The following is a 12,223-nucleotide window of genomic DNA, read 5'->3' on the forward strand; positions in this document are numbered from 1 at the left end:
TGGATCCATATTTCAGCAGAGGCCTACTAATAACTTGCAAAAAAAGGAATATTTCACAATTTATATCACTTTGCCTGTAGATATTTGTGGTGCAATTCCAGCAAAATCACCAAAAAAAAATTTTTTTCAGCAAAACCACCAAAAAATTTTTAGGTGATCTCTATCCTTTTTTTAATGTAGAACTGTATTCATTGAAATGATGCATGCTCTGACAAAGACTTTTTGCTTCATCTGAATTCTCTTTTTTTGTGATTAACAAGTAAAATGAACATTTTCCTAATACTAAAATTAAGAATAGGCTAACAAAACAAAATAAAGTTTATAATGCATAGATCAAGAACTAAATTAAAGAAAAACCTAGAGAATTGTTAATATCATTAATGTGTCTTTTTCCTGCAGAAAACCTAAACCTTTCAACAAAAATATGGTTTCTTTGGACTAAGTTGTTTATCCAATAAACAATAAACATTGAACTTAAACAAATAGCATTACACATGCACAAAATTAATCTTCACATTCTGACCAGTGTAGACCAATTGGGGTTTTCTAGAGTTAGTTTTCTAGAACATTCATATATGTATTTGCCTTTTAATGTTAGCCATGTCCCCCTGATTTAGTACAGCCATTACAGGCTCAGTGTTTCTCAAACTAGTGCAAAAGGCATCCTTACTCCTTCCCTTTGGAGTCAGCCTGAAAGAACACATCTGCAAGTGCAGAGCAAAGGGGCTTATCTTCTCCTTCAATACAGCTTTCAGGCTTTCAGATTGGCGAAGGGCAAAATCCAAGTGATAAAATATCCACATATAAGTTTGTCAAGGAAGGGGTTAAAAAAGTGGAATCTTTGTGACTGTAAAGGGCTGAATTATCTTCCTGACACCAGCAGGGGTTGCTGTCACTAGTTTGTGGTTGTCACATTCCTGTTGTGCTTGACCTTGGAAAGGCTTGACAACATAGTCTGGATTTGATTAAGGGAATTTCATGTTTTTCCTTTGCTAGAGTCACCCCCCACCTCGACAAACATTTAAAAATGTTAAGGAGTAAAAAAAAAAAAAGTTTGGAAAGCAAACATTTTCCCAAAAGAAATTTATAGTTCAAATTTACACCAAGTTCACACTAACTGGAGCAGTCCGGGTTTCCAGTCAGGCTTTGAGAGCTCTCTGTAAACCATTAGTCACTTCCCTGGAAGAGGCAGCTTTTTATAGGCAGCAGGATAAAACAGACACAGATGTGTAAGTAATATTAGAGGCTTTCACATGTACCTGCCTTTTTTTTCTCAGTCATACAAAAGAAAAAAAGAGTGATTATAGAAAGAAATTCATTGAAGCCTTGGACTTGAACAGCTACCATGGAGATAAGTTTAACGAAAATAAAATATCTTGTGTTGTGGGTTTTTTCTGATTGTGACAATTTATATAATGAAGATGGAAGTTCTTTTAATTTTTTCACATTGGGTTTTTTGCATTCCACAGGACTGTGATTATGCCAGCTGCCAATGAGTTTGATCCTGAAATTGTCCTGGTGTCAGCCGGATTCGATGCTGTGGAAGGCCACGACCCTCCGCTGGGCGGGTACAAAGTCACAGCTAAATGTAGGTATTGCCATTGGCACGTGTTTCTGAGTTGGTATTTTTCCTAGTCAGGAATATAAATCCAGTTCACATCTATGTTTCTGTTTTGTGAGATGACAGCTGTGTCACTGAGGGCAGGGACTGTCCAGCAGTTAATACCCAGAGATGCCTGGAGAACTGCAGTACTTGCCCAACTCATGGATAGGATGGAAGCAAACATGTTAGAGTTCCTGGCTCACTCCTTTTTGTTCCTCTTGGCATTTTTGTGTTGACTTTCTAAGGTATTACTTTTCTGGCATTCAAATAACATTTTAGAGGTTTCATGCTTTTCAATAGGCCCCAATTTCCAAATGCTGGAGTAAGTTACTTCTATTTAAATATATATTGGAGATTTTAGACTTTGGATGCCTAAATCCAATCTCATATTGCTCTTTTGTTATTGTAATCTTTTCAGCTCCATGGCATTAATCCTGAATTACATCAGTGTTTATGAAGGCCAAATTTTTCTAAAGTACTACTCTTCTGGGTCTCAATATTTGTATGTCCATTTCAGTCTTTCAAAATGTGTGCTTATGGCAGAGATTTAATACTTTCTGAAAGACAGGTCTGCCTGACACATCTCATTTGTAGCACTCCAAAATCCCTAGGTCTTACCAGACATTGTGGCCAAACTGATTCTGAGCCTGGGATGTTAAGCAAGGCTGGGTGATGTAGTAACTCTCTCTACAGAATGTGCATTGTAACATTGCTTTATATCAATTGCTTTACATGAGGCAACACAAAATGGCTTCCTAATGCAATGCTGTGAATAATTTTCCTCAGTATATCTACTTTTATTCCATGTATTCAGTCTATAATATCACTTCAGCCATTATTAAATGTGGACCTCTGCTGCTAATGGTAAATGCCTTGGGAAAAGTCTGGAGAAGTCAATGAGACTTAATGGCATTTAAAACACAGGAGAAATGGACTCTAGTTCAGAGGATTTTGTCCTTCTAACTTCTGCCTTTTGTTACAGATCAATAGACCAAAGCTGTTGTTTACCTCAGGAGGTTCAGGGCAGATATGCATTTTTTTATTTTAATTTTCCCTGCATGCTAAACAGGCTCCCCTGAATACCAATGAAAGTGATGGAGGAACAGAGTGAGTGTCCATAGGGGTGTGCTGTGGAAAGGGAGAATGCAGAGAGCAGTGCAGGGGTCTACCCAAAGACGCTTACACAGGTGCTAATGCACAAATGGGCTGGAAATGGAATATCCCTCTGGCTGCAAGTTAGACATACTGAGTTTTAGCACAGCTTTTCAGCTTAATGCAGTGGCTACACTGGAGAGGAAAGAAACATAGCAGGCAGTGTGCATGTTTGAGTATCATTTCCCTGTGTATTATGATTTTTAGTAAAACATTTTGCAGGAAGAGGTGAGTGATTTACTCGCTGGTTTTTTTCCATGTGTGGTTCCTGGTCAGCAGCACCATCCCATGAGCTTGTGTGGCAGGGAGGTGAACTTTCAGCTGGTACTAAATTAGATATTTTGTTGAACCATTGTATAGCTATCTGTATTTAGCTGCTGAGAAGGTATTCTGTGTGTCCCTTAAGGATGCAAGATGCTTTGGCATATATAATATTTTGGCATAGCAACTTCAACAATTTAACTAGAAATTGCAGCAAAGGAAAACTGACATTAGAATTAGTGTTAATTTTCATTAATTAATTAATTAGCTCTTCATAACTTTTTAAAATAAATCTTAATACATTTTCTAATATAAGAGGCTGCACACTACTTCTGCATATGTGTCTGTAAGCAAAAAAAAGGTGATTTTTTGCTTACAGACAAAGAAAAAAAAAAAAAAAAGCCAGTGTAGGTGGCTCTTGTTTAAATTAAGAGAAAAGCTGGGATAGAGTCAGATAATGATCATGCACCTGAGGGATGAATAAAGCCATTTTTACAGAGCAAAGGAATTTATTATTTCCTCAAAACAAAATTCTCCACATTCCACCATTCTATTTTAGAACATAACATACTATATGTGGAATGTAGGAAAATGAACATTCTATTAAGAAAAAAAAGGTCCAAAGGGAAACTTTCATATTGAACATTAAAATAGATACTTGTGCAAAATTTTAATATAATTGGTATGCAATAATTAGGAATTGTTTGCCAAGAAGTAAAGCTGAACCTGTAAATATTCTTTCTTTATAAATCTTTGTACTTTGTGTGCACTTAATACATTGAATTTTCTGATTTCTATGATTTAATACAAGCTTTACAAATTAGATAAAGATTGAGGTTAAAGGAGAGAAGATAGATCCTTAGCTACTAACCTTGCTCTTAAAGAGCATTTAGAAGCCACTAGATACTTGGTAATGAATTTTTTATGTCTTTCCCTCAGAGTACAATCTAAGAGAAAAAATTAAAATTTATTAACCAATCATTCAACCCAAGTTATAAAGTAAAAATCATTGGATGAAGATAGTAGATTGAACTAATTGGAGTAACCATATAGCAGGCAATTATCTTCAACAAAAAATGGTCTGGTAATTTGCACAGTTTGAGAAATGTAAACTGTAATCTGCTTTAACTCAGAATTTGAATTTTTTTTCTATATTATCATACAATCTTATTTAATGAGGAGTTGCCGTTTCTTATTAGTAAAGAAACATGTCAGCAACAAAATAATCATATATATATATATATATATACAAAGCTGATTTTAAATCTGTGAGTCTGTTGTGCATGTCAGGATTTCTCACAGTGAGGTGACTCTCAACTCCTCTAGAAGGCTGTAGAGCGGAATTTGGCCAACTGAGATCAGTGACGATGGCAGAGCTTGGAGATATCTCACTTCCTAATTTATCTCTAGTTGTATTAAGGAATGAAATCACTAATGGTCTTTTTCCCATTAAAAAAAAAAAAGAAAAAGATAGTGTTTAAAAAAAGATTGGAAGGGAAGAAGTTTGAATCTTTCCTATCTTATTGCACTTTTCAGATCACTTTCCCTATTTTTACAAAGTGGCTTTGCAATTCCTCCTCATCTGTTGATTAGTTTTCACTAAACTAAGCAATATTTAACTAAGTTTTACCTGTCTGTGAAACAGATTTGTTTGGTGCAATGTAGAATTGAAAATGAACATTAAGTAAAACATTTGTTTCAACCCCAACTTTGAGGATTTCATAGGCACATTTTTCTTTATGTTAGCTCTTTGTGCCAATCCTCTCTCTTAATGATGTGCTATGATTTCAAGAGGTGCTTGTATAATACACCTACATACACATACACATCTTGAAATTTATACTCAACCCATGTGCATAAACTTTGTGATGGATTTTATACTATTTTAAGAACAAAAAGGGCTTCAAAGATTTGATATGACTGGTGGCATATGGCAGAACTTGTTGCTGCTGGGAAGTTCTCAGTCCTTTGGTACAAGCTACATTCCTAATATCTTAGTAAGGAAAGGCAAGCTTTATTGACAACACTGATGAAAGGCCACCTAGCGTAATTAGAAACAGGTATACTTTTAAATTCACAATCGCTTTGCCCTGAAGAAGGTCTTCCCCCCTCAAAAGGGTTTGTGTCAGAAAAGGACTTTGTTTTCCAAATAAAAACTTTCTGTCTGCTAAAAATATTATCTTTACTCACAGACACTGCCTTGCCTGTGGCATTATGCTATGGGAACTGCACCAAGTTTAACATCAAAAAGCAAAGAGAAGAAAGTGAGGCAATTACCATGTTAAATTTCACTGTTAGTCCTCTTGGCCCAGGGTCTTGCATCAGTTAAAGGTGCCAACTCTTGCGCAGGAGCTTCTTTAATATCTGCTATGTTCTGTCAGGAATATTCAGGCAACTTATCTTAGATTTTGCTTTCTGTGCCCCTTCTGTAGCGACTCAAGTTTAACTTCATTAGCTGAAATAGAGGAATACCTTTTGCAGTGTCAAGTCTATCTTCAGTACTAGCATGGCTCTGTCCCTGTCGCTTGGCTAAGTGGTTCCCCGAGATGTACGGTGAAGGTGGGTGCAGCAGCTGGAACTCGCATACACATCTCTTATGCAGAGTAACTATTGATGTGTTTGGGATCTCTTTGTTTAGATCAGAGACTGTAAAAGTGCTTTGTTTTTATTATAAAATGTAATCAGGTGAGAGGAAAACATGTCTCAGTTCCTGACTAGTCCAATGGTTTCTTTTTATTATTAGAAATTTTTTTCATAAGATAACACAAAATACCAGCACCATGTAACACTTATTATCAAAACACATTTCTATCAAATTCACTTTTTGTACTGGAGTAATAAAAGTTGTATTGACAATAAAATATAAGAAAAATAATGGTAGAAGAAGTAAAGGGAATTTTATATTTAGAATAGTAAGGATATGCTTAAAGAGTATGACTCTACTCTTTCCTGTTATCCTGATGATTCTTAGATAGAACTACTGGAGATAGAATTGGTACATTTTGTGCTTTATTTTACTGTTAATTTTTGCATTGTCTGCTGAAATATATAGTAATATCACACAATTTGTTGTGTAGTGAGCAAGTCTGAAGAAGATCTGTCAGATCTGATCACAAATTTGCAAGTTGTTAGATCTAGTAAGGGAACTATTTTTAAATTTAGCTCTGCTGGCTGAAGGTCTCCATGTAACTTTATCCTGAGGTGAAGTACTTTCTCTTTGTTTTATAGAACAACCCTTAGAATAATGCTTGCTAAAGCCACTAAGATCACTTTGCTGTTCAAGTAAATATTCTACATAATTGCTCATTAAATCATGACCATTCCATAAAAAGAATAAAGTAAATAGAGAAGTGTCAGGAAAGAATGAAGACCTTTTTCAAGGTACTAAACTTCCTGAAGCACTGCATTTGTTAAGAGCTACGACGATTTACTAGAGTTTTCCTGTTGTTTTACTCTCCTATTCCAGAGATGCTATTTGACACCAGAGTGCAAAACAGAATCAGCAATTAGCAGTAGGAAAGGATACCACTGTGGGCATTTAAAGAGTAAATTATATTTTGTCTGTTGGAATATTTGTCTTCTGTTACGCCAGATTTGTAATGACAAGTTGATCCAGTGCCTGAAATATGACTGATTCTATCTAAGCTGATTTGCAACTTGTAATATTTTTATTTGAGAAAATTGCAATATCTCCCTTAACCCATCAAAAGCTGCATTATGTTGTAATACACTTCATTCAAGTGGGACCAATGAAAAAAATGCTGAACTTATTAACAGTTTTCCTTCTCTTGAGCCCTGGTATTTCCAAAGTATATGTCAGCATAAGTGGTAGAAATTAATGTATAAGAAAGACTGCTGACTTACACATAGCCAACAGCTCTTCTGTGAGGAATCTCTTCTCATGGCTGGAACTGATACTTTGCAGGATACAAATAAGAGCAACCAGGTTGAACTTGGGGGCCTGTTGGTTTCCTGTTGCTTTGCCCTTCACATTTCAGTTCCAATTCCCACTGAGAGTAATGAGTTTTGATAAAAAGATCTCTGAATGTAACATGAAATGTTATAAAAGCTAAAATACCTAGCATCTTGGTACAAACAAATTCAGAAGTAATGGGCACAGTTGTAGTAAAGAGATGACTGATTGCTGAAACAAATGATCTAGCATGGTGTACCAGCTGTCACTGGAAGACTTTAAAGGAGACTTATAAATAGCTGGCATCCTTAGAATTAGGTATGCCATAGCACACTCAAGACACCAAAGGCTTCATGCAAAAGTTTTTATTCAGTGACTTGTCTTGTCTTGAGCCTTCACAACTGTCCTGCTGTATCTTGGAATTCTTCTCAGTTTCCCACTGTGTTTTGGGCATAGTATATGGGTTAGAAACAGACCAAAGGCAAATACTAGAATGACATATCACTGAATTCAAATGCAGAACTCCTCAGGGTCAAAGCCTGGTACTTCAGATATGTTTCATGGATGAAGTTTCCCATGTGCCAACTTTAGTATTTCTAAAACATTCTATGTGACTATTCTGAGTATTTCAAGTACTTAAAAGGCTATATATGTTCATTGTTTGGGGGTTTGTTTTTTTCCTGGAAGTACTTCGTTTCTAAAGGAGTCCCCAGATAATAATGTTACTCTCTATGGACTTGGACAGCCTTAGACTGGCTGTGAGTTTTTTGGGTAGCATGTCTTTGGGTAAGAACTTCACTTTCTTGTGATTGTCTGAAAGTCTTCTCTGACTTTTGACTCCAAGAAAGAGTCTTGACTGAGACTTCTGGGGCTAATGTAATAGGTATATGTTAAAGGAAGGCAGGAAAAAGGAGCCCCTGAAAATTGACAGCTGACTAAAGAGAATAGTAGTAGCTTGGTAGCTCTTTTAACACAGTTTGATTTTCTAAAAATAGCATTGTAGGCTTTTATAATGCCACGTCTAATCTCTTCACAAGTAAGAAAGTCTTTTTGACTCAGCTACAAGAAGCTGTGATCTTGGTAAGTCTGGCACTGACTGCTTCTGACTGCAGTTTCATAGCTGGCATAGCTGCTCCGAGCAGCTCCTTGCCATACAAAAGGTGGTTGCACACCACTTCCCCTAGTGACTTGTCCGTTGCTTACCTTGCACCAGGTCAGCTTCTTGTCAGTCTCTCTGTAAGCACCTGGAGCATTAACTCATCAACCCATCAGAAAACAATGTCAAAAAAGTGAAGAGACTTCTATTGGGCTGAAGTTGAATCAGTCATGGAAGGACCAATGTGTGCCAGAGGGAGCAGAGAAGGGGAGAGATTGCATAAGATAATTTATGGTAGCAGTAAGCAGTTAAATTACTTCAGTTGCCACAGCTGCCTTCTTTTCTGAACTCTCCTGAGTTCAGATATTTGATTATTTTTTACATAATTTGGTTATCTATGTGGTACTTGAACTTGTAGACTGATTATCCAGTAGGATAGATCTTCAGCTTTTGACTCAGAGCTAACAGCATTGGAGATGGGTTGGAGCAATGATCATTGATAGTTTTTCACTGGGGAGTGTCCTCGTTGGTATCAGATATTTTCTTTCTGTCCCTTTTGTCTCTTGGAAACTACAGGATACGCAATGCCTGACAGCAAGAAAATGTAGAACCAAGACTTTGCTTCCAGTTATTCACTTCTGAAAGCAAAGTTTGGGTTTTCTCTGGGGTCATTTCTTGTATACTAAATAAATGATAGTTTGGTATCAAACATCAAAATAGATGACAAATTAATTGGTGACAAACCCTTAGACATGATTATTTTCACAGGATTCGCTGTAAGAAGTATTTTGGTTCCTTTTTCCTTGTAACCCACAGCACTCATTGCTGTATCATATCCTATAGTTTGGACATAGCCACTGGATTGCCCAGCCTCCTAAATCAGTTTATGTTTATTTACTCTTGCATTTGCACTCCTTAGAGTTGCTTTTGCAATACAGATATCGGTGACTTATTTGTCACTGATTCCAGGACCTGGTACATTATTGGCTTGTACATCACATTTACATTTATAAATAAGAAATGTAGAAAATTCCAGAAATCCTGTTCTCTGAGTAGTCTGTTGGCTTCTGTGGAAGAGAGATTGGAGTTCACTGTATATAATTAGTGTCCTCTCTAGGACACAGCATATAAAGGCAAATGTGAAGATGTAAGAGGAAAAGTCCTTTTTTTAAAATTATTTCATTTAAAGAAGGGATTAGTGCTTGGGGAAATTCAGAAAAAATATGATGTTTGGTTGAAGAACCTGCTTTCACATACTGGCAAGCAAGCATATGTCAATGGCTTGGGCTATGGGCTTGAGACGTGAGAAAACTGAATAATTCACCTCATTTACTGAGACTAGGTAAACCCTCATCTTCAGACTTTGGGGCACCCATGTCTAACTGGACAATAAAACTCATCTGAAGGATTTAGAAATCTTAGTACTGATTTTGTTATTGCCCAGTGTTTTTCATGCTGTCTGGCTAACTGGTGTGTCTTCCAGAAAGGGTTTACCTAAGCAGAAAAGGAGTGAAATTACAAATATTAATAAATAAGCATTGATTTCACCTGCTTTTTCACTTTTACTTGGCCTTTCTTTCTGCAAATGAGCCAGGAGAGATTTCTGTTTCCATTCCCACTCCTGCCTCTCAAAGAGATCTGTCTGCTGGCTAGTTAACTAATTGGTACGAGTGAAAAACCACCTGTACAGCATGTTCAGCTATGCAGTGTCAATCCATCTGCAGAAAGCATCAGGTGCCCATTCCCTTTTATTCCTTGATTTAGGGCAGTTGCTGGGGAGACGGCAGAGGATAGATTACAATGGGAAAAAAAAGAGAATCTAGAGAACGATTAAGAATTATATTCCCTTTTTGGTCATCTTCCCTCATCTCTTCACCTACCTCTTGATGTTTTTTTTCTTTCATGCTACAGTAGCAACATTGGCTAATGACAATAGCTTATGTGAGGAATGCAAAAAAGGTAAAGTTGGTCATATCTTCTCTCAGTTTTGAAATTAAATTTACAAAATAATTTTCCTTATTGAAACAAAGATGTTGCCATTTAGTAGAAGAAAGGAAAGAACAAAGTCTTTTTTTTTTTTGCTTAGGCAGTATTAATCATGTCAGATTACAATTTAAATAGGGCAAATTAAATATAAGTTTTTAGGGCCATTTTGAAACTAATGGAGCTTGACACAGTGTTCAGCAACTTGCCTGTGCCTTTTAGAGGATTGGGTCCTGAGAGAACATTGTTGAAAGGCATCTCCAAATGTGGATTTCTGCATAACAAAGCGTCTGATCTTTTATAGCATCGTTGCATTGGGAATTAGTCTTGTCTTTGGGAATTTGTAGTCTTTAGTAGAAGAGCATGATTTATGTCTTAGAATTTAACCATTCTCTGTAATAAATAGACATGTGCCACAAGTATTTACTTGGTTGCGCCATGGGAAAATTTTTAACATATTGTTCACAGCTTCAAAATGCTATAAAAGAAGGCATGTAATTTGAAGACCAACTATCCTTTGTGATTTCTGACCAATAGATTGATTAATATCTTTCAAAAGAGACAGCAGCCAAAATGTTTACATCTCATTAGTCAGAGAAGAAGAGAGCACACACAATTTTGATTATGAGCTTGGATGGTTCATTTCTTTGGGCTTCACATCCCCACTACTTAAGGCAGACTGTAACTTTAAGATGTTATCTCTTGCCTGCACAAATAAACAGCCAGTTATGCTTTTTATGGCAGGCAGTTCTCAAACCAACAGGGGATTAAATGATATTAGCTGCAGTTTGTGGTTCCCTGCTGAACTATCACGGGCTCCATGGATTCCTGTCCTGAATATTTCACAGAGCAAACACCTCTTATCTGAGGTGATATTCTCACACTGGCCTCTTGGCCATGGACTTCAAAAGCTGATCACAGGGAGGGCTTGAGAGGCAATAACCCTTAGTATAACAGTCCCTCCTGATAGGGATAGACAAGGTAAAGGTAAGGCGTCTCTGAAGTTTGCTCTTGTGTGTTTAGCCCCATGGGGTGATAAGGGGCCATCTGTTTTTTCAGTCTGCAAACTCATCTTTTTCACACTATCCCAGTATCAAGTACACTTTAGGTCTGAGGGGTATCAGCACCAGCAATTCTTTAGTAATCTGAAGAGATTTTTGTGGCATTTTTAGCTTTGATCCCAGAAATTGTCTTAGTTGCTGTTGTGTTGGGATATTTTACCCAAGCAAATATATTAAATAAAATTTAAAACATTATGTTCAAGGTACTGTTGTCACAAAGAAAGTAAGTTATTGAAATAGGTGTTATAAAAGGTATGTTAATTATGTGTGGGTAAAGAGAAACTTTTGTGCTTACCTATGTAATTAACCTCAAACATTAATTCATGGTGGTAGTTTCAAAAAGTCACATCACCACACCTTATTAATTGTTGAAATAGAATATCAGTACTACCAGTTCTAAAAGTTAAAAACACACTGCTTCAAGCCTCATAACTATAGTAAGAGTTAGTAAAATGCTGCTCAGCTTTCTTTATTTGTGGAACTCCTATAATATCTTCCTTCATCTTTTAAGCTTTTCTTTGCAGCCATTTTTTATCAGTGAAACATTCAGATTCAATTGCAGTCTCCTGATTATAATAGCTTTATATGCGAACAATGAATACTATGAAATCTGCAATAAAATGATGCAAGTTGCCAACACTGGCACATGAAAAAAAAATCCCTAATTTTTATTACGTTCATTTGTTGTTTTGTGGGGTGGGGGTGGTGGCTGTCTCTGAAGAAATTGTTCTTGCTTATACCAACTAATTGCCATAAAATTTCTGGAAATGCAAGAATGTAGATCCTAATCCCACAAGCTTTTATTCACTTTGAGCAGTCCTGTTGATTGGGATTACCCCACAAACCTGATTAAGATTTACTAAAATAAGTAATGTTTACAGGGACAGAGATTGTAAATATTATTGTGGTAAAAAACACATCCTAAAAACTCTTCAAAAGCATATTTACATGAGAACACTGTTATTTGAATACTTCCTGAAATCTTATAGAATTAAATTGAAAAGAAATAAAAATTGTTCTATGGTAAAATATGTCCATTTGAAGTGAATTTACTAATAACTTATTTGCTTCAGATTCATTCTTTTCTCCCCATCATCAATTATGATTCATGTACACTGAAATGGACTAAGGGAAAGATCTTGAAAGATCTTATT

The 12,223-nt window shown here is 36.3% G+C and overlaps 1 protein-coding gene across 2 annotated transcripts in view; it reads left to right on the top strand.

Moving 5' to 3' along the window:
* The window catches only part of HDAC9 (histone deacetylase 9), a 450,604-nt gene that overhangs the window by 394,504 nt on the left and 43,877 nt on the right, over positions 1–12,223 (top strand). For both annotated transcript variants that reach the window (XM_041466346.1, XM_041466340.1), the window contains one exon: positions 1,470–1,588. In XM_041466346.1, coding sequence (XP_041322280.1) covers positions 1,470–1,588 — 119 coding nt within the window. The remainder of the gene's footprint in view (positions 1–1,469; positions 1,589–12,223) is intronic.

The sequence above is a fragment of the Pyrgilauda ruficollis genome, unplaced genomic scaffold, assembly GCF_017590135.1.
Source record: "Pyrgilauda ruficollis isolate IOZ18807 unplaced genomic scaffold, ASM1759013v1 scaffold2, whole genome shotgun sequence".
Classification (NCBI taxonomy): domain Eukaryota; kingdom Metazoa; phylum Chordata; class Aves; order Passeriformes; family Passeridae; genus Pyrgilauda; species Pyrgilauda ruficollis.